At 40.1% G+C, this 23528-nt stretch overlaps 2 protein-coding genes across 2 annotated transcripts in view; both read right to left on the bottom strand.

Moving 5' to 3' along the window:
* The window catches only part of HNRNPU (heterogeneous nuclear ribonucleoprotein U), a 296139-nt gene that overhangs the window by 43446 nt on the left and 229165 nt on the right, over positions 1 to 23528 (bottom strand). The gene's annotated exons all lie outside the window — the stretch shown is intronic.
* The window catches only part of ADSS2 (adenylosuccinate synthase 2), a 48195-nt gene that overhangs the window by 4146 nt on the left and 20521 nt on the right, over positions 1 to 23528 (bottom strand). The window contains exons 5-11 of the mRNA XM_073338279.2: positions 19320 to 19386; positions 15278 to 15385; positions 14939 to 15020; positions 13198 to 13324; positions 10336 to 10490; positions 9535 to 9659; positions 4920 to 5017 (exon numbers count right to left, since the gene is read on the bottom strand). Of these exons, the coding sequence (XP_073194380.1) occupies positions 4920 to 5017; positions 9535 to 9659; positions 10336 to 10490; positions 13198 to 13324; positions 14939 to 15020; positions 15278 to 15385; positions 19320 to 19386 (762 nt within the window). The remainder of the gene's footprint in view (positions 1 to 4919; positions 5018 to 9534; positions 9660 to 10335; positions 10491 to 13197; positions 13325 to 14938; positions 15021 to 15277; positions 15386 to 19319; positions 19387 to 23528) is intronic.

Genomic DNA, 23528 nt, shown 5'->3' on the forward strand with positions numbered 1-23528 from the left:
ATTATTTGAGTTCTGACCACCACCTTGTCCTCATGAAACATGCAGTAAGATTCCTGCATAGGGAGCGCTGATAGCTCCAACACTTGTCTGGCGGGACGCGAAGGCTATCAGAAAGCAAGTTGTGATGGACAAATAAAATGCTGACATTGACATCAAGGGAACCACGGGACCCTTTGTCAGGGCTCTCTGTACAACGGCCCACTTGGGAAAAGAGAGGTCTAATTGCTGGCTTGGATAACTGGATCGCCCTAAGCAATCTGGCTACCTGGGGGTTCTCTGCCAGAGAACTTGGGAATTATATGAATATCACTCAATTAAGGGAAGACATCAGACATGCAGTGGTGCTAGGTTAGAGACCTTTGTCAAAGCCTTTTTGAAAAAAAGGCAAGAATTCTGGTTGTCTTGGATTTCTAGGGTTTGCTTCACATTCCTGGCATCAGCTGCAAAACTAGGTCACAGGAGAGGAGTATGCTTTCAAGTCAGTACTCTTCTAGAAGAAAGAAGTGTTCTGTTGGCTTTGGAGGACAGACACAATGATACCACTGCTTCCCTTTCAATAACCAGGCTATTAGATGCAGCTAATTTGGTTACAGATGAAGAAGAGGACCTTGTGAGAGGATGCCTTGTCTCTTTGGGAGCTGCAGTGGTAGTCCCAATTTCAGCTCTCTCAGGTCCGAAAACCAGGTCTCCTTGACCAATGGGGCGTTACCAATATTACTGTCACCTGTTCTTATTTTATTTTCTAGACCACCTTCCCTAATAATGAGAAGGGTGGAAATGCACAGAGGAGGCCCTATGGCCATTTGTGTGATTGGGTATCTGTCCTCAGGGAAGTTGGGGTCTATTTCCCTAGTGAAGTACTTTAGTCTCTTTGAATTCATGTGGTTTGTGAATAGGTTGGTCGAGAGCAGGCTGAATGACTGGACAATTTGAAGACTTCCTGATTCATGCACCACTTGAAGTGGTTCACCTTGCTCCTGTTGAGCCAGTCCACCTTCTGGTTCAGATCTCCCTTTATGTGAGCTGCCCTGAGGGAGAGGAAAGAATGCTCTGCCCTCTGCATGATTTCCTTTGCTTCAGCATGTTGCACTGCCCTTCTTGTTACCACCTTGGTCATAGACATGTGACAGTGATGGTGGGGTCTGACCTAATCAGGACTGGTTTCCTTCTAAGCTGAACTGGAACATTTGTAGCACCAGCTTGACAGCTCTTAGTTCTAGAAGGTTTATGTTATAGGTCCCTTCCTCCAGGTTCCAGATGTCTTGAGCTATTTGGGACCCCAGGTGTGCTCCCCAGTCCTCCAGCCTGGTACTGGTTGTGAGGATCAGGGGAATCTGGAAGGCGTATGAGCACCCTTGCAGGTACTGCCCTAGGTTGATTACCATTTTAAGGAGTTGATCACCTGTGCCAGAACCCTTACTTGATCTTTATAGCATTCTGGGAAGTAGTACCATACATTTAAGATGAAGCCTGGAAGGCTTCTGATGCATGATTGTGCCCAAGAAGGCTCAGTGCAATGGCTAGCCTCTTGCAGTTCTAAAACAATGTGAGAAAGTCTTGAATTTTCTGGAACCTCTCTAGAGATGGATGTATCCTTGCCATCAAAGTATCTGTGTCCATTTCCAAGTGAGTTATTTGGGTGGACAGATTCAAGGAACTTTTCTTGACATTGATAATAAAGCCATGAGCCTGCAGATTCAAGGTCAGAGACATAGCTCTGTGTGCAGCTACTGGGGATGGAGCTCTGGTTAAGACGTCATATAGGAAGGGATACATGTGGATCCCCTGTGACCTGAGTTTGCTATGATTATCTCCAACATCTTTGTAAAGACCTAGGGGGGCGAGGACAAGCCTAATCAGAGATATTGATAATACCTCCTGCCATAAGCAAAGCTTACAAACCTGCAATGGCATTGTCTGATAGGGATGTGGAGGTATGCATCCACCAGATTCACTGAAGTCAGAATGGCCCCCTGGCCTGACATTGTAGAGGTTAGGGTCTTCATCTGGAACTTTGTTTTCTTTATCCACTTGTTGAGCTTTTTGATATCTATAACAGATTCCCCCGTACCACTTCTCAACAATAAAGAAGATGGAGTAGAACCCTAAGAATCTTTCTTCTCAGGAAACACTCTCTATTACTCCCATATCCAGGAGGTGAGAAATCTCATTCTGGATTAGACTGCACTTTACAGGATCATTCAAGATTGGGGACTCGATGAAAAATGGATTGGGTGGAGCCCATAACTTGAAATATTTTTGACTCACTATATATCTTCCTGACCCACTGGTCCATCCATGGTCAAAGTAACCCATTCCTCCAGGGCTTTCTTCCCAAGCCACAGTTCCAAGCCTTCTCTCTGGAGAACCTGCTGTCTTTCTGCTGTTATTTCCACAAGGATGAAGGCTGAAAGGAATGCCTTTGCCTGATGGCCAGCCTGTACTTCCTCTCAAAAGCATGGTGTGGCATTCGAGAGGACTGTTTAGATCTTGCGGCATTGTCTGCCACTACCTTGTCTAGCTTCTCTCAGAAGGCTTCCCATGAATTTGGCAGAGCACTGAACTTGCTTCAAGTGGCTATCCATCTTCCAGGGATGGTACCATAGGAGGCACCTGGTCACTGAGCTGGAGGCCATGGCTTTGTCCAAGAATGTCATTGCTTCTTGACGCTGTTGCCAGGGAAGCTTTCTTTAAAACAGAGCCAAGTCAGGGTGATTTTGATACTTGAGGGCTCCGAGATCTTCCAGTCAGGAGAAAGATGCTCTCACAAAACAAGCAGCTGCTAAGAGTGTCCTGAGGGAGGCTGAGACGACCTCAAAAATCTTTGCGAGAAAAATGGAGGCAACTCTCTGTGGGGTCTTTAGAACTCCACTTCTAAGGGGATAACTATATATTTAACCAGGGATACGATGCAGCATCAACCTTTGGTATCTCCGTAATCAGGACTTTTGATTCCTGAATCTTATAGAATATAAGATCATTTCTGTTAATGTGCTTGCCCTTGTCTGGCTTATCTCATTCATTCTCCTATACTCCTCCTTTGAGGAAGTAATTGGGAATCACAGCCTCGGGAGGATTTTGAGGGGAGAAATTTGCTCAGGGGCTTACTCTTGGAATTGGCCTTTAATTTCTCAGGGGGAAAAGCTTTGCCAAGTCTTTCCCTGGTCTGATTGGAGACAAAGTCTAACAATTCACCATTCTCTGTGGAGGAGGGGAAGGAAAAGGTGTCAGAGGAGTCATACCTTTTAGATTTTCTACACCTTTCCTTACCATTTTCCCACTTTGATTTATTAGCTTTTTTAGCTTGCTTTGAGAGCTTACAAGCTCTGTCACAGCTTTGGGAAGGCCTTTTGCAGCTAGCCGTGCTGAGAGCCTGAAATCCTCTCCTGAGAGCTCTTTCTGAGTCCTCGCCTGCTGGGTCCAATTCCGTCATGGAAGGGGAAGGGGAACCCTTTCCAAAGCCCTCCTGGCCAAACTGGGAAGGATAGAGAGAGTGCTTCTGAGCTCCGCTTCTTTTCCCAGGGTGCTCTAGACCAATTTTAGAATGGCGTAGGGGGGAGTGAGACACTGCAAGTCTGCCTTTTGTTCCCCAGGGGGCCCCTGGGGCTACCCAGAGTTGACTGAGGTCCTCCTCATCCTTAGAGTTCTTCCCTGCTCTGCCCATAGACTCCTGGTCCATTTTTCCCACGTTGGAGCTGCAGATGCTCAGGTGGGTAGAGGAGGAGTACAATTCAACATCTGCTGAGCTTGCAGTCTCTCAGATGGAGCACCATTTGGATTTCATTTGTTGCTTTTTAGACTGCTCTACTATATCTGGAAGGTGCAGAGGAGCCAGTATGGAGCACTGCAGCTGATGTTCCAGGTGTTCCAACATCTGGCTAAAAATGGCCTGGGGGAGTAGGGGCAGGGAGGAAGATCGCTATTCACTACTGCCCCAAATTTTGACAAAAAAGCACCCCCTTTAGGCAGATGTGAAGGCAGCAGCTGTAAAAACCGCCATCCATATGCTGCCACAGAGAAACAGAAACTAGAAGCAAGCAGGAGTTGAGAGGGGGTGGCCTGACCATAAGGCTCTAAAACTCTGATCCGCCTCCATGAACTGCAGAGAAGAGCGCATCCCAGATGTCAAGAATTGTGGACTGCAGAAAAAAAAAAAATTCAAAACTATACTGGAATAAGCTGATCAATAACTATCCAAAGGAGATATTTAATAATAATGAGATAAAGTCATCAAGTAGAGTTTCTAAGCCTTTTCTTTAAAAGATTTTGTATCACATATCTGTAAGTCATCACATATGTGGTAGTGATTTCCTTATACATGATTCATGCAATTACATTCGATCATCTCACCTGCTACTAATTAATCTTTACCAATACTACATTAAAACCCCCAAAGCAGCTTCAAAACATTCTTCAGGTAATAACTTCTGAGCTTTAGTACTAGAACTATACACACACTAAAAAGTGAAAATTCCTAGCTCTCTCATTCCAGGGATAGACGCAGCCATCAATATCTGGAGATATTTTTCCATGCATAGTAATATTGCATTTTTAAAGTTTAATACTATTTTGAATAATTTATAGTATCTAAATGTATTAGTTCCCTCTGAGACTTGTACAGTTAGATTCATGTAATAAATCAGGCTGAATTAAAGGTAGCAAAATAATAAATAGTATCAAGAGTAAAAAAAATTAGGCATTTTAAAATTATTTTTTCTGCAAAATATTTGGCAGCTATAAGAGCTACAGGATGCAGTGTGAATGCCTTTTAGGCACTCGTTGAGATGACATGTATGGCTTTGGCACTTGTGCAATCACAAGCTCATGAGGCACAGAAGTTTTATCTACATGTACACCCTTTTCAAAGTACTCTGAACACTTTATGACCTCTCAACACAGTAATTATAAAACAGACTCACCAGGAAAATGGGGTATGATTTCACCATTTAGTATGTAAGCAACTCCAACTTTGATTTCTGGAAATACATCCAAGATATCCAATTTTGTTACAGCCAATCTATTTTTTTTTAAAGAAAAACAAAAACAAAAACAACAAGCCCTTCCTCTGTTAATGGCATTTTATAGACTCTGAGTTATTGGGCTAAAACTTAACTACATTTCTTTCCACTTGTCACATGCAAAATTAAGCTCCCAAGCAACTATGAATCAAATCAGGAATAATTTTAGTATGTTTAATAACCGGAAGTTGGAATTAAAATTTCTATTGTTTTTCATTGTTTTAAAACAAAGTTCAAGTCAATAAAGAAAGATACAAACAAGAAAGCTATTGGACTGATACCAAATCTATTGAAATAAATGGGAGCCTCTGGACCAGATCCTGAATTATGCCCTATTTCACACAAATATGAAAAGATCATAATCCAAGGGACAGATTTCCCCCTCTCTTAAACAGAATGAATGGTCTACAGTTTTAGTGGAACAATTACAGTGGACGTGAAGCTGGATAGGAGTCAACAGTGTGCCCTTGTTGCCAAGAAAGCTAACGGCATATTGGGCTACATTAGTGGGAGCATTGCCAGCAGATCGAGGGAAGTGATTATTCCTCTCTATTCAGCACTGGTGAGGCCACATCTGAAGTAGTGTGTCCAATTTTGGGCCCTCCACTATAGAAAGGATATGGACAAAATTACAGCGAGTCCAGCGGAGGGCATATGGGGTTGAGGCACATGACTTCGGAGGAGAGGCTGAGGGAACTGGGCTAATTTAGTCTGCAGAAGAGTGAGGGGGGATTTGATAGCAGCCTTCAACTACCTGAAGGAGGGTTCCAAAGAGGATGGAGCTAGGCTGTTCTCAGTGGTGGCAGATAACAGAACAAGGAGCCGTGGTCTCAATTTGCAGTGGGCAAGGTCTAGGTTGGATATTAGGAAACACTATTTCACTAGGAGGGTGGTGAAGCACTGGAATGAGTTACCTAGGGAGGTGGTGGAATCTCCATCCTTAGAGGTTTTTAAGGCCTGGCTTGACAAAGCCCTGGCTGGGATGATTTAGTTGGTGATGGTCCTGCTTTGAGCAGGGGGTTAGAATAGATGACCTCCTGAGGTCTCTTCCAACCCTAATCTTCTATGATTGTAATTACATAGGTTGCTCTGTTTACTTTTTGACTTTTAATAGTCACATTAACATCTCTCACAGAAATCAATAGGACAATTACATAGATTGAATGAGATGAAAATAAATGCTGTGAGCAAAGGAGCCAAGAAGGGTAGAACAATATATTTTATGATCACTTCCATATTTTGTTATTTTAAATGTGTGACTGACAAATTGTGAGTTAATCTAGTGCGCTAATTAAAAAGTCCACAAAACACTTAGCTATACATCAAATGACTTCACTAAGTAACAAATATGTGGTGATAGCATTAACTGATTTTGGATAAATTTAGTTCAAATGAGATAAAACAATCCTGAGGTCTAATGCAGTGGTTCCCAAACTTATTCTGCCGCTTGTGCACAAAAAGCCCCTGCTGGGCCGGTTTGTTTACCTGCCGCGTCCGCAGGTTCGGCCAATTGCGGCTCCCACTGGCCGCGGTTCGCTGCTCCAGGCCAATGGGAGCTGCTGGAAACAGCGACCAGTGCGTCCCTTGGCCCTCGCTGCTTCCAGCAGCTCCCATTGGCCTGGAGCAGCAAACCCCGGCCACTGGGAGCCGTGATCGGCCAAACCTGTGGATACAGCAGGTAAAACAAACCGGCCCGGCCCAGCAGGGGTTTTCCCTGCTTAAGTGGGAGAACAAGTTTGGGAACCACTGGTCTAATGAATGGCTTCTAATATATTTGTTCAGCAAGCTGTTATATAACAGAGCTGAAATTAAACATTAAAAGCACTATTCAAACATGTAACTAGATCAGGAGTGAAAGTAGGGGGGTACCGGAAAAAGGTAGCCGCCAGTACTGGCCTGTACTGCTGACTTTAAAGCACTGCCACGGCAGCGCTTTAAGAACTCTGCTTAAAGCATTGCTGCGGCAGCGCTTTAACATTGCTGCCCCTTTTGCACCCCCTGATCGGTGGCCATGCCGGGTCCCTACCAGCAGGGCTGCCAATGGGGTGGCGCAAAAGGGGCAGTGACGACCCGGCAGGGCCGCCGCTGTGGGGGGCGCAAAAGGGGCAGCAACATTGCTGCCCCTTTTGCCCCCCAGCCGCCGCCGAGGAGTGCGGAAAGTAGCAGCTGCCCCAGGGCCGCGATTTAAAAGGGCCCTGGGGCGGCTGCTGCTGCTGCTACCGCAGCAGTGCCAGCCGGAGCCCCGGGCCCTTTTAAATCACTGCTGGAGCCCCGGGCAGCCCGGGCCAGGGAGCGCAGATGGACTGGCTGGGGGATGCTGACCCCCATCCCCGCCCCTTCAGCCCGAGGTCCCGCCTGCCCCTTCCAGGTTGGCCAGAGCAGCCCTGTACTGGTAAGAGCTGCATTTTACTTTCACCCCTAAACTAGATGCACAGATAACATTTAAAAAGTTGCCCAGATTTGGTTATTTGTCCAAAAGTAGGCAAGGACAAGGAAAATTAATGGGAAAATTTAAATAAAGATTTACATCTACACTGGTCCACCTTTTATGCTAGACAGTTTCATCTAAGCTTTATTTCAATGCTCCTTGATTTTTTTAATTAAAAATTTCAGAGGTAATTTGCAGTTTTAAATTGAAAATTTTGTATTCATTTAAATCTACTCCTTGGCATCTAGTACCATTGGCTATTATATATTAAGGCTCCCCAGCTCTGGAATCATAAAAGTGCCGGCAGATGCAGTTTTGTTTTGTTTTTAAAAGAGGGAGGAGTGGGAGAGAAGTGCTAAGTAATGTAAACCAAATGCAAGCAGTTCTTGGAATTGCATGAATAGCGAGTCACTGTGTACTTTTATTAGGGAGACAGGTAGGGAAAACTTTAAAAAGTTATGTGAATCACTGAAATATAGACAGATAACACAAATTCCAGCGGGGTGGGGGGAGGAAGGTATTTTAACCTCCATGCAGTTTTTCTGTACTTGTATTTTTCAGAGCCATTTCTGCTGCTAGTTGTGTGTTAAAAAATTCTATGTCATGGGGAAGCAACTCCGAAGAGTGGGGACAGGGAGAAAATGAAAGATGTGTTCAGAATATCAGGGAATCCCATCTGAGACTGACAAGATCTGATTAAGTATATTTTTTAAAAACAACTTGCAAATATGTGATATTTCCAGTGTCTTCTGACATTAGCACTAACTATACACTATACTGACAAGTAAGACTAATATTAAAGTGTTAGCCTATTTCTCATGGCATACAAAAGCTGGAAACAAGTTTAGAAAATGTACATGTTGGAGTGTAGACTGAAGTTATTTTATACCTTTACACAATTGTCATAAATATAAAGGGAAGGGTAAACCCCTTTAAAATCCCTCCTGGCCAGAGGAAAAATCCTCTTACCTGTAAAGGGTTAAGAAGCTAAAGGTAACCTCGCTGGCACCTGACTAAAATGACCAATGAGGAGACAAGATAATTTCAAAAGCTGGGAGGAGGGAGAAAAAACAAAGGGTCTGTGTCTGTCTGTACGCTGCTTTTGCCGGGGACAGAACAGGAATGGAGTCTTAGAACTTTTAGTAAGTAATCTAGCTAGGTATGTGTTAGATTATGATTTCTTTAAATGGCTGAGAAAAGAGCTGTGCTGAATAGAATGACTATTCCTGTCTGTGTGTCTTTTTTGTAACTTAAGGTTTTGCCTAGAGGGATTCTCTATGTTTTGGATCTAATTACCCTGTAAGGTATCTACTATTCTGATTTTACAGAGGTGATTCCTTTATTTCTATTAAAAGTCTTCTTGTAAGAAAACTGAATGCTTTTTCATTGTTCTAAGATCCAAGGGTTTGGTTCTGTGGTCACCTACGCAAATTGGTGAGGATTTTTACCAAACCTTCCCCAGAAAATGGGGTGCAAGGGTTGGGAGGATTTTGGGGGGGAGAGACATGTCCAAACCACGTTTCCAGTAAACCCAGATAAAGTTTGGTGGTGGCAGTGGAAATCCAAGGGTAAAATAATTTTGTACCTTGGGGAAATTTTAACCTAAGCTGGTAAAAGTAAGCTTAGGAGGTTTTCATGCAGGTCCCCACATCTGTACCTAGAGTTCAGAGTGGGGAAGGAACCTTGACAACAATATTTTAGTGCAAATATTCAAAGTATTTTAGGACAATCAAATATACCTTAAAACGCTACATTGGACCCAAAAATGGGAAGTGTCATATACAAGTTCTGCTCTTTAAAAAACTTAAGTATGGAAAATGGAGGTATCATATATATTCACAATTCACTATCACTTTGCACACACACACACACACACACAAAAAGATGGAATCAATTGCCAAGCTAACTCGCAAGGTAGGTAACTTTTTAGGCTGATTAAACTTTTAGAGTGTTCATTTGAATAGAACCATTTTCTACCAATGCTGGTGAGAGTTTCAGAAGAATTACTTACTAGGAACTATACAATTTGCTATAATCCATGTTATGCTACATATGAAAGCCAACTTGTCAGCACCACAGAATACTCACGCAGTAAATCCATTAATCATGTGGGCGTATCTGAGTAACACAAGATCCAGCCAGCCACATCTTCTTTTTCTACCAGTGGTCACGCCAACCTCCTTACCTCGTGTCTGCAGCAATTCTCCAATTTCCTGATGGAAGATTTTCATGTCTATTAGCACAGTTAACAGAATATAGTAATAACCTTAAAGTCCCCCCATGATGCACAAAGCTATCCACCAAGACAAAAATACAAACAAGTACCTTTACTATTGCTAGTGTTTTGTTTTTTTTAAATATAAGAATGCTAATTAAGCAAGCCATTTTCTCAACACTGCATTTTCATTCAGCTACCTACTTCTTCACAACAATGTTGTGAAGCTTAAAGAAGTCTGAGATACTTGGCAACCAGTGCTGCAAATTCAGCTAAGGATCAAAAAGGCAAGCTGCTTTTGGTGCAGAATCTTTACTCCTGGTGGCTTGCCTTTTTACAACTTGACTGCTGGTGCATGTGACAGAATAAAATTAATCTTCCTCTCTGTCAGCTTCAACAGTTCTGCAGAACTAAAAAATACGCAACAACTTTATAAAATAAGCACAGATGGATCACTGCACCCAGGCAGCAGATTTGTTAAATGAGAAAGTTACTTTTCTGAGCATAGCTGTATTTTAAGGCAAAAAATGCCACTAAGTCTCACACAGAATCTGATGCTGAGAATAGTTTTGTACAGGCCACAATATGCCCTTAGCTTTAAGCAGTATTATTGGCTAAACCTATGAAACATATCCAGTATTTTCCCACTTGTTGATCATATGAGTAATGCTTACGTTATCTTGTTCTGTAGGAAAGGCACCGATTCCAACTCTGGTTGTATATGCTTTTACAACTCCATATACTTCCCCAACATTCTGAGGTGGCATACCCAAACCTGTGCAAACGCCTCCAACTGTACAATTCGAAGAGGTCACAAAAGGATACGTCCCTAATTAAAAACAAAAACAACCACAACAAAAAAATGGAAGAGAACTGAAAAGTGCTATCACACTTTCTGAGAAAGAAACACACACTGGACCTTAAATTATTTTTTCAAGTTAACCAACCTGGTAATTTCATACCTATTGGGAAGAGCTCATTGGTGGATTTCGTAAAGCTATGAAGAACACCAAAATAAGTACAGTTTGCAGTTAGGTTCTCTTTTTCATATTTAATAAAATTCCTAATTTTCTTCTGTGCAATGTGCATTCCTGCCCCACTAAAACCAACAGGAGATTTACCACTGACATCAATTGGCACAGGATCAAGCCCAGATAGTGAAGCAACTTTGAAGGGACATGCAAGTCAAAAATTGGCTTGCGTCACCAGAAAGTATTGTCTGTGTCTCTACTACATAGTACATTCACACACAGCAAAAATATGAAGATTTTGAAAGGAGACTGAAGGCATGTCTACACTGCACACCACTGGCATCAACATACGTGTAACTACAAACTGCAGCGTCCACACTCGTGTGTAGCTACATATGGCCATGAAAGGCTCTGGTGGGGAGTAGACAGTTGGGAAAGGCTTTGGAAGTTCCCCACTGCGGGAACCTTTCCTCACCACAGGAAGCTGCTGGAGCCTTTCCACACTGTCTGAGTCTTTCCCTGCGGTGGAGGGCAGAGAGACACTACATTGCTATGGAGTGGCACTGCTTGGGTGCATAGAGAGCTGTGTAGGATACATACCCTAAGGGTTCAGAGATGTCTTCAATTTTCTCGCCTAAGCAATGCCTCACTGTCTACACTACTATTTATACCTGTGTTATGGAGGCGTGGAGTGTATGTACGCTACATGTCGCTTGTTAGGATATAGATATTCAGGCCTGTCTGTAAAGGCCTATACTCTAAGAATTTAGGTGTATTCTTATCACTTGGCTAGTGATAGAGGTATAAAAGAAAGAATCAAAACCACTGTCTGCCAGTGTAAGGGCCTTCTCTTACTGTGACAGTTTGTGGCCCTGTGCTTAGGCTCAGGCCTTTGGCTAAGCAGCAGAGGCAGCCATAAGCTGGGAAGCGAACGGTCACATCCTCGCATTCCAAACTAGTCACATTGAAATAAGGTGCTATTGGGCTGTTAGGCACTATCAGGACAGGATTGTATTCCTATCACCTCCAGAGAAAGGGAAGTGCCTAGAAAATGTAAAAGGAAACTTAGTTTGATAGCATCCTGTCTGGCAAGAACTCACTTATCAATAGCTGGGATGTGAAATCCTCACTTCTGTATTGTTTTGTCATTATAGTTCCCACTTTGCTGTTGTTTGTCTGTATAATCTCTGTCTGGTTCTGTGATTGTTCCTGTCTGCTGTATAATTAATTTTGCTGGGTGTAAACTAATTGAGGTGGTGGGATATAATTGGTTACATAATCATGTTACAATATGTTAGGATTGGTTAGTTAAATTTCAGGAGAATGATTGGTTAAGGTATAGCTAAGCAGAACTCAAGTTTTACTATATAATCTGTAGTCAATGAGGAAGTGACTGGGTGTGGGTGGGGGTGGGCGTGGGCATGTGGGTGTGTGAGATGGGAACAGGGAATGGGGGTAAGAAAATTGGAATCATGTTTTGCTAAAGGGGGAGATGGGAACAGGGAATGGGAGTAAGGAAGTTGGAATCATGTTTGGCTAAGGGTAGGAATGGGAACAGGGACACAGGTGTAAGGCTCTGTGGTGTCAGAGCTGGGAAGGAGGATACTAAGGAAGGAAACTGGAATCATGCTTGCTGGAAGTTCACCCCAATAAACATCGAATTGTTTGCACCTTTGGACTTCGGGTATTGTTGCTCTCTGTTCATGCGAGAAGGACCAGGGAAGTAAGTGGGTGAAGGAATAAGCCCCCTAACATCGCTGTAAGGAAATGCAGCACAGATGTACACCCTGAGAAAACACTTTAACATCCAAGAAAATATCGAATTTGCTATCTCAAATGTAGAGGTATAGCATGGAGAAAGTAGTTCTCTCAGGTAGATAGTTCATAAGCCATGTAAGTAAAAAACACTATCTTTAGTTTAATAAGCTCACAATAGCCTGTAATATTGCATACTTTGAAGTATTGTAGTAATTTACACTAAAAATATCTTGTCATACTGTAAAATAAATGTATATAGAAAGAACATCACTGCTAGGTAGCTCAGTTCTTTTCATAAAGTATTTTCACAGCTCTGCTCCACAACTGTGAGCTATGAAATATGACTTTTATAAATGCTAAGAAAAGCCCATAGTAATTTACTCAGCTTTTTAACAGGACTGCTATATGCAAATTAACTAGTTAATTGCATGTGATTGGTTTAGCCAACTATAACACCAACACCATTCAACAAGTTATTCTTAAAAATCAAATCAAGGGCCAATTCCTGACCTCATGTGTGAATACTTTTACTGACTTCCAAAACACTTTAGAAGAATTTCCTAAATGTAAATTAACACCTCTTTTTTCTAAGACCCAAAACTCAAAGAGTGGTTTGATTTTTGGGGGGTGGGGGGAGAGAATTTTAGTGTGGAGTCAAAATCTGACCTAAAATAGGAAGTCTAGTGCTTCCTCATAATACAAAACACACATTTTCCACAAGAGCACCTATGCATGGCACAGCCACTAGACATTTTCCCTTCATGGCACATACATGCCACCGTGTTTCTCAGAAAAAGTTATACCTACCAAAATCAATGTCCAGTAATGCTGCATTTGCACCTTCTACTAAGATTTTCTTTGGTGGTCCATGTAGAGCCTCATGTATGAAATAAACACCATCTTTCACCATGGGTTTAATCCTTTCTATGTAGCCCTAAGTAATACCAAATAATTTTTAAAGATTGATTTTAATTAGTAAGTTATAAATCCAGAATGATTAGGTGTACAATATACTCTAGTTATACGTTGCACTATGATAAAGCCAGCCAGAGGCCTTATGAGTACTGCTCTGCCATATAAGTAACCAGGTTAGATTTGCAGTCCAAGTGCTACTGCCCATACTGACAACCCACTCATTCCTTTGGCATAGAGGAAATGAAGTGGGGTACACATTCAGAAATAATCCTTCATAGACAATTCTAGAAAGATACTGGGCTTTCCTGTGGTGCTGGTCATCCCCCAGTTCTATTTGATCAGAAAGATGTGAGGGGCACTGTGTGTTGGTAATGGAGGCCAAGGGCAGAGATAATGGATATGAGGATCTCTTCCCACAAGGACAAAAAGCAAGCAAAAAATGAAAATCTAATCCAAAAATTCTTAAACACAGCATTTTGAATATTTTACAAATACAAATCTGAAAGACCAAATTAATACTCAAACATGTAGCTAAAAAGAAACATTTTATTACATTCAGCAACTTATTTGCAAGTGTTTAAGACTTCCCACAAAAGCCAGTACTCTGAAATTCCATTAGTGACAATCTGGAACCCATGGCCTAATGGCTCTATATTTTTATGCTAATGGAGAGAGGGGTTGTCTTACTATTACCTATCAGGAACTAAGCATTTTGTAACATGCAAATTAGTACTGAGCATACGTCCTGTCCCCCCTAAGTATAAATAGATGCTGTCCCATACTAATGACTTGGTTTACTTGGAGCACACAGCTTTACTCTTTCAACATTTTAGTATACCACTGTAAAAAGCACAATAAATACAAGTCACTTCCCCCCAGGCACTGTGATGTTTTTATGTTTCCACTCCACACAGTAAATTGTTGATCTATTGGCTCCCCCACTCCCACCGCCCCGAATATAGTGCATATGTAAGTATAAAAAAAGGATTACAGACAGGTAATCTTCAACTTCAACATGTAACTGATTCTCGATCAATAGGGCTCATAGATTTCCACAGATAAAAAAAGTACATAATTTTACAGTTAACTGGAAGGGAAGAACTCCAAATGCTCCACTCTTCAACTTATCTGTGTGTCAAGAAACTGGGTCCAATGATAATCAAGAAACTGCTAAAAGGATAACTTTTTCTCGTGGATGTTTGGTAATAAAGTCTTTGCTCAAGTCTCTTTAGAATTCTAACAATTAACTGCAGTGTTCAGACTTATGTTCTCAGTTCTCTCCCTGTTCTTCATCATAACAAATTTGCTTTCAAAACCCCTAATTTTAACACTTACTTTTTTGGCTGATGTATGTTAAGAAACTTGAGGTGACATTTGTGTTCTAAGCACCCAATTCCTTTTTAATTTAAAATAATCTTCCTGAAGTAGAATGTGCCAACAGAGCACAAAGTAAGACTGACAGTCTTCTTAAAATAAGAACTAGAAATCTATTTAACAATTGATATATTATCAGACATATGTGGGTTATTTATCAAAATAGAAACTCACATAAATGTTTCATGATCTGCATTCTAGGGATTCACAATAAGAGCACATACAATTAAATAATTTGTTGTAACACAAATAGTTTTACCTTGAGTTTTTTCAATTCCCCTTCAAGGTCTATCTCTAAGGTTGGATATATAGCTTTGTACTGGTTAGCTAACACTTTGAACCTGAAAGGCAAAAACAATTCTTTCATAATTTTACTCAGCAACATTTTAAGATTTCATTTGCCACCTCTTGATATAAAGTTACTTTGTGATTACACTATTAAAAGAAAATTCAGATAGATGCATCCAGTTAAGACTTTCTGGAATATAAATTAGATATTTACTGGAACATGCCAAAAATATACCATTAATATAATTAGGGTACTGTTAGTCTAAAGTTATGCTTGAAAGGTTACATTTCAAATATAAACTAGAATTACCTCTCAGAAAATTCACCGAAATCGGAAACAAGATCACACATTCTGAGGCCACTTCGAGCTGCTTTTGAAGAATACACTGGACCAATCCCTTTTTTAGTAGTTCCCAAGCTTTCAAAAAAGTAAAAGTCATACATATTACTCTCAAAATGAGAGGACAAAGAGCTAATTTTAACTGAAGTGACAAAAGACACAGGACTACATTTAAAATATGTATGTGAAATCTTTCAACAAACACTAGAAAAGACCACCACCACATAGGACCAAGAAGAACAGGAACATTGCTCGGTATCAGAAGAGGAAATGCACAGACTGAAGTTTCAGAGATATGAAATACCTTCAAGAATTAATTGGATTTGCAGAACTGCTAGCATCTGAAAAATTAAGCAGCTAGTCTAAAACAAGAAGGTATCTAAATTGTTTCTCCTGAAACAATGTAGGACTGACACTAGTCTTCTTTTATCTGGAAGTAGAACTGCAAAATACAATTATTTGTCTCCACTGCTTTCAGAGAGGAAGAACAACAGAAAAACCTAGACCTGATCAGAAGAATGAGAAACAAGCTAATAAAATGGTAGTCTGCATGGCACTCGTGGCAGTTATATAATCAAACAGATGGTATACTGTATTGAGAGATTGCAAAGCAACTTTATTCTCAATTTCCAATTAGAAAACAAAACAGGGCTTCAAAAAAATCTAATCTTGTATTAAGTACATTGATATCTACTGATGAAAAACTCTATTATTCTAAATGTATTATTCATTGGTTATATAAGACTTGAATTTTGGCAAAATCTGATGACTTCAGCAAGGATTCCTCATATACAATTTTGTCCTAATTTTTAATTCTAAAGTCCTGTCATGACATTTCACCAAAATGAATGGTTTTTTTTTTTTTTAAGTTTTAAAGGCATTTCTGAGAGGCATCATAAGAAAGCTCACCTAAAATGGGCTTAGTACCTGTGTCTAAACCATTCTAATTGGACTAATATACAGCCACAATATACAGCCTTCTGAGGCATCATCCACTGTTAATTGGATAGGGACATTAATGTTTAGGCTTCTAAATTCACACCAGTATTACTTTTGTGTGCCCAGAAGTGCCTGAAAAACAAAACTGGTCAAGCCTCTGAAAGTTTGCAATGTAAAGTTAAGACAGAACAAATCAAGTGAAATCAGTAAAAAGATTAAGGATGAATTTGGAGTGAGAAATAGGGGAAAGGGAGCACAGAAGTTACATAATACAATGTTAAGTTTGTAGGTAGACAAGATGTAACACGAGCCTTTTGCTTATCAATATTAATATTCTTATTACAAATTAAATAAAGCTGAAAGTGAATTCTGAGGGAGAGCAGACTTGAGCAAAGGAACGGAGGGTATGTTAAAAAGGGAGAGGACAGAGTAGATGGAGAGGGAAAGAAACTGGAGGCTGGCAGACATGATCGGGCCAAGAAGATGAATGGTTTATATAGAGCCATTGCATTTTCTGATAGAAAACAGTTCTGGGACGTCTAGTGTTGGACCCGATGCAGGAGAGGGAGGTTTTTGGAGTTCTGTCCCCAGAAAGTACAGTGGAGAAGACAGCAGTAGTTAGATGTTGCTGGGACTTTATGTCCACTGTCTGTGGTAGGAAAAAGGGTGAACAGGCTATTGTTTTATTTATCTCACAAAAACTATGGGATTTGTTTTTTGGTGGGCACTCACTGGAGTTGAAATGGGAGGAGGAATGGTGGAGAGTGGAAGACGGGAAGAGTAGGGAGGCTACCCTTGAAGGATGTGCAGATCTTGCACTCACTAGGAACATGGGTATCACACAAAGAGCAGAGCCACTGGAAATGCCTGTCTCTGATCAGAATAGCCACACAGCAGAAGAAATGGCCCCTTTTTAATCCAGCATTCCCATGGAAAAAATAATAAAAAAAGAGAGACAACCCAAGAAAGGGAAGTTCTAGCACTTCTAGTTAAATATATCAAAGAATAAAAGGATTTTTTTTTTTAAAAGAGAAAAAGGAAAAAAAAAGGAAAAACTAAGAGGTAAGTAACTATAAACAATCTAAATGCTAAACAGGTAACAGACACGTGCTGCAGACTTCATCTCAGGCCAATGGCAGTTGAGAAGGAACTTAGGGTGGTTCACCCATGCAGCCCCATATAGCCTTGTCACAGGGCACAAGGATGTATGTGGAGCATGCACAGTCCAGGCACCACTATCAAAAGATGCAGGCATACCTAGGCGGAGCAGGTGAGTACACAGACAAATGGGAGAGCACAAAGAAACTGAGATAATACTGATCAATATGATAGGCAGGAATCTCAGTAAACCAGCTACCTTAGAGTTAAGTTTTTGTAGGTACCACAACAGATATGAGTTTTAAAGATGGATTTGAAAAAGGACAATTAAGTGACTTTGCAAATGCTTACACAAAGCTCCTCCCATTTGCCAGAGGCAGAATAGGAGAAAATGCAAAGGTACTCATTTGAAATTTTAACAAGTGGGTAACAAAGGTTGGCATTATTGGTAGCATGGAGGCAAAAGCATGAAAGAGATGATAGGTATATTGTTGGTCATTATCAATCCAGACTAGAGTCAAACCAGCAATCTAGAAACAAAAGTTTACTTTCTGTTAGTGTTGAGACTGGATCCCTCAGGGATAGATAACAATACTGTCTTCAGCCTCAGGTCACAGAAAATCTGACCCCTAAATATATTGTATTTTATTACTCACTTAACTAAAATAGTGAGAATTTGACAAGCTTTGTTTTACCATCAGCTTGAAGCATTACATGACTGCTGTGAGATTTCTACAACATATATCACCAGAGTGATACAAAATAGAGTGAAAGATCTTAATACTCAGATTTCTTGTTTGTAAATTAAAAAGGAAAATTAAACTAATATGTAGTTTGTACTGTTAATTTCTTTGAATGCAGATTAACACGGGGAAAATAATCATTTATTGGTTAGGTAACATAAGCCATTCTATTGAAGTGTTCTATGTTTGCTATAGAGAGGTTCTCTCACAGCTAAGTGAGGATCAACAGTGTTTCTATTACAAATGTCATCTTGCAGTGATTTGTAAGTGGGCCATAAAAAATTGTTCTTAGCTAAAAGTTAGCATGCAGATATCTGCTCATAAAAAAAAAAAAAGATTTTTTTAGTTTGCTTTTTCATTCTTAAATAATTGGAAATGAGAGCTAGCTAGCACTGGACAAAGACAAGCATGGAGTTTTCAGCGTGACCATGGGCAGAAGTAACTGAAATCTGTTACCATCCAATAGCGGCTTATGTGCAATGAGATCGTCTCAGTGCATTTCCCTGAGCACAAGTGTCCACTTCATGAGGTCAGTCATGAATGATCCCTTTTACTGGCAGCAACAGCAAAGAGTTACTCACTCATTCGTCCATATAGACAAATCTTCCATACCTGGGCTGAAATATACTGGCACCTTAGAAATTCACATAATATGTTTATTTTCATTTGCAGATATATGTTATGTTGTTCATTCAGCCAGCTGCTTCCATCCCAGAGCTGGCAAGTTACTGAAACTTACAAAAATACCTTGTGATTAGGTTGTAAGTTTTAAAATTCATAAAAAAGCTCAGATAGAACAGAGATAGCAGGTGGCATATAATGCACAGCATGAACATTCATGTTTCATGTGCACTTCTGAACAAAGCAAAAATTAGTCAATGTTACTTCAGTTCTGCCAGTCTTCATAATTTCTCAGCCCAGGAGACAACACTACTCAAAGATGGCTCTTTAGAAAAAGACCTAATTTAAGTTCTGGGAAGCGTCAGCTTTTTTGTCCCTTTCTGTACCAAAAATATTGTGGTATGACCCATACTTTAAGACTGTGATCCTATTATTTGTCATTGGTGGGACACTTATGTTAAGATATGTCTAAAAATGAATCCCAGAAAACTTCATGCTACTTTATCATTATTTTATTGTTTTAGGGTTTGTCAAGCTTTGAAAACTGGATTTTTTTTTTTGTTTTAAACTTCATACTCCCATATTTTCACACACAAAAGAAAATTACATACTTCTTTCCTGCTTGCTCTTGTCTTTGTTGTTCTTGAATGCCATCTGCAGCCTGATGAAAGTCAAATACTAAGGAAATTAAAGAAAAACTCTTAAAATGCAAATTTGGACAAGACTGCATGTGCAACAATTTGAAACTGAAATTAATGATATCCACATGATTTTTTCTCAATTTCTTTGAGTGCAGATTAACATGGTGAAAATAATCATATATTGGTTAGGTAATATAAGCCATTCTATTGAAGTGTTTTATGTTTGTGATAAGAGAGGTTCTCTCACAGCTAGCTGAGGATCAACAGTGCTTTTTTTCCTACATGGAGAACAAAATGGTGAACTCCAAGTAAGAAGCATGCTGTAAAGTTTGGAGCCTTCTTCCTTTTTGTAAGTTACATCTTCTATTTTGAATGGTCTTCAGTAGAAAAAAGAAGCCTCTGAAGCATCTAACAAGTCTGAAATTGTCTTAGTGTTCTAGTTGCCAAATACTGTACCACAGACCTGTGTATGCTTTAAAAAGAAAGACTTTCAGAGAGTAATTAGCATTTATTCCAATTTTATACTTGCCCAAAGAAGGAAGGAAAACACTATACAACCCAACAAACCCAGCAAAGGATATTTAGTAACAAGTCATATGGACAAAGAGCAAGTGAGACATTTTAACTAGGACTGCCAAGCGATTAAAAAAATTAATCGCGATTAATCGCACGCTGTTAAACAATAATAGAATACCTTTTATTTTAAATATTTTTGGATGTTTGCTACATTTTCAAATATATTTATTTCAATTACACACAGAATACAAAGTGTACAGTGCTCACTTTATATTTATTTTTTATTACAAATATTTGCACTGTAAAACAAAAAACTATTTTTCAATTCACCTCATAGAAGTACTGTAGTGCAATTTCTTTATCATAAAAGTTGAACTTACAAATGTAGAATTATGTACAAAAGAAACTGCATTGAAAAATAGAACAATGTAAAACTTTAGAGCCTACAAGTCCACTCAGTCCTACTTCTTGGTCAGCCAATCACTCAAACAAAGTTGGTTACAATTTGCAGGAGATAGCGCTGCCTGCTTCTTGTTTACAAGGTCACCTGAAAGTGAGAACAGGAGTTCGCATGGCACTGTTGTAGCTGGCATTGCAAGAGATTTACATGCCAGATGTGCTAAAGATTCATATGTCCCTTCATGATTCAACCACCATTCCAGAGGACATGCTTCCATGCTGATGATCGGTTCTGCTTGATAACGATCCAAAGCAGTGTGGACTGATGCATGTTCACTTTCCTCATGTGAGTCTGATGCCACCAGGAGAAGATTGATTTTCCTTTTTGGTAGTTCTGTAGTTTCCGCATCAGAGTGTTGCTCTTTTAAGACTTCTAAAAGCATGCTCCACACCTTGTCTCTATCAGATTTTGGACGGCACTTCAGATTCTTAAACTTTGGGTCGAGTGCTGTAGCTAGTTTTAGAAATCTCACATCAGTACCTTCTTTGCATTTTGTCAAATATGCCATGAAAGTGTTCTTAAAACGAACATGTGCTGGGTCATCATCCGAGATTGCTAGAACATGAAATATATGCAGAATGTGGATAAAACAGAGCAGGAGACATACAATTCTCCTCCCAAGGAGTACAGTCACAAATTTAATTGACACTTTTTTTTAAACGAGCATCATCAGCATGGAAGCATGTCCTCTGGAATGGTGGCCAAAGCATGGAAGGAGTATATGAATGTTTAGCATATCTGGCATGTAAAAATACCTTGCTCCGTCGGCTACAACAGTGCCATGAGAGTACCTATTCTCACTTTCACGTGACATTGTAAATAAGAAGTGGGCAGCATTATCTCCTGTAAATGTAAACAAACATGTTTGTCTTAGCGATTAGCTGAACAAGAAGTAGGACTGAGTGGACTTGTAGGCTCTAAAGTTTTACAAATGTTTTGTTTTTGAGTGCAGTTATGTAACCAAAAAAAAAAAATCTGCATTTGTAAATTACACTTTCATGATAAAGAGACTGCACTTCAGTACTTGTATGAGGTGAATTGAAAATGTTTTTATCGTTTTTACAGTGCATTTATTTGTAATCAAAAATAATATAAAGTGAGCACTCTGCACTTTGTATTGTGTTGTAATTGAAATCCACATTGAAAATGTAGAAAAACATCCAAAAATATTTAATGATTTACAAATGATATTCTATTATTATAAGTGCGATTAATTTTTTTTAGTTAATTGTGTGAGTTAACTGCGATTGACAGCTCTAATTTTAAGCTTTTTGTAACTCATTGTGGGGAGAGCTTAAACCCCATAAACTATCTATCAGGAAGACATTTATCAACAGAAAAATGACTGGGAGAGGGGGAATTTTGGACTAGTAAAGCCATCCTAGTAAAGATGAAGAAGGTAGATGAGTTTTACACAGTTCATCGGCAAATGTTTGGGAACAATACATTACTCCTAAAACAAAGAGAGAGAGCTTACTCAAAACACTGATCATGCTAAGCCTTTCACATTTGCTTTGTATCTTGTCAAACAAACAAACAAATGGTGGGGGAAAACTCATGCCAAATATAATTAAGGTACGGCACTGCAGGGGACTACTGGTCACCTGATGTCACTGTGTAAGTATATTTTTCTTAAAAACAATACATTCCTGAAGGTACAATAGATTGCATTGGACCTGAAATCTTCTACTCAATGCACACACAGGAAGGATAACAAAAAAAGCGGACTCGGCTTTAATGAGTACTCTAGTCTTTCTGCAATAAAATTTGCTTTTTTGGTATTCCTACCTCTTCCCCATATAGTTTAAAAATGATCAAATTCCTTAGATTACCCTAAACAGTTAGAACCATTTTTTTTTAAAGAAAATTATTTAGATTGATTAAAATGCTTATACCACATTAAGGCATTATAATATTTTAAATTACAATACACAGAACATGAGTGGAGGGAAACAAGAGCCAGAAGGCTGGTCAATGGGTGAAAAGATACCTCTTAAAGAGCAATCTAACACCTCATGTTGACATTTTAATTATCCATACTGTGCAAATCCCTTTCCTGCAAGCTGGGCATAAGCTTTTACCTGAAGTTAACTAAAACTCACAGAAAAGTACACCTAGCTTTATGTTTTGTCTTTTAATAAACACTAATTCATCAGGGCCTTATGTCTCCAGGACAGCCATGGAATATGACTAGTCTCATATCCAGTTACAGGCTAGAAGGACAACTCAGAGGCCATGTATCAATGTTCATGAGGCAACCCTACTATGCAAGCAAACCTCGAGGCTGTTTCCATTCAGAAAAGTTCAAAACATCCACACTAAGCAGACCGGTTTCAGAGTAACAGCCATGTTAGTCTGTATTCGCAAAAAGAAAAGGAGTACTTGTGGCACCTTAGAGACTAACCAATTTATTTGAGCATAAGCTTTCATGAGCTACAGCTCACTTCATCGGATGCATGCTCCGATGAAGTGAGCTGTAGCTCATGAAAGCTTATGCTCAAATAAATTGGTTAGTCTCTAAGGTGCCACAAGTACTCCTTTTCTTTTTACTAAAGAGACCAATTACTGATAATGGTAGTCAGCAACTGGTCCTTCTGAACTAGGATCTTGTCTACACAGGGGACGTTAACTGGCATAGCTGTTCCAGAATAACTCCCTGTATAGACTTATTCTGGAATAAAAGTGATTTTATTCATTCCAGAACGATTATTCTGCTTTGTGAGCAGTATAATTATATTGGACTAAAGTCGCTTTTTATCTAGACCAGTGGTTCCCAAACTTGTTCCGCCGCTTGTGCAGGGAAAGCCCCTGCCGGGCCGGGCCGGTTTGTTTACCTGCCGCGTCCGCAGGTTCGCCCGATCGCGGCTCCCATTGGCCGCGGTTCGCTGCTCCAGGCCAATGGGAGCCGCTGGAAGCGGCGCAGGCTGAGGGATGTACTGGCCGCTGCTTCCAGCAGCTCCCATTGGCCTGGAGCAGCGAACCGCAGCCACTGGGAGCCGCGATCGGCCAAACCTGCGGACGCGGCAGGTAAACAAACCGGCCCGGCCCGGCAGGAGCTTTCCCTGAACAAGTGGTGGAACAAGTTTGGGAACCACTGATCTAGACTACTGTCTACACAGGAAGCTATTCCAGAGTTGCTGTTGTGGAATAACTTATTCCGCAGTAGCTATGACAGTCAAGTTCCCTGTGTATACAGTGCCTAG

Source organism: Lepidochelys kempii, chromosome 3, assembly GCF_965140285.1.
Source record: "Lepidochelys kempii isolate rLepKem1 chromosome 3, rLepKem1.hap1, whole genome shotgun sequence".
Taxonomy (NCBI): Eukaryota; Metazoa; Chordata; order Testudines; family Cheloniidae; genus Lepidochelys; species Lepidochelys kempii.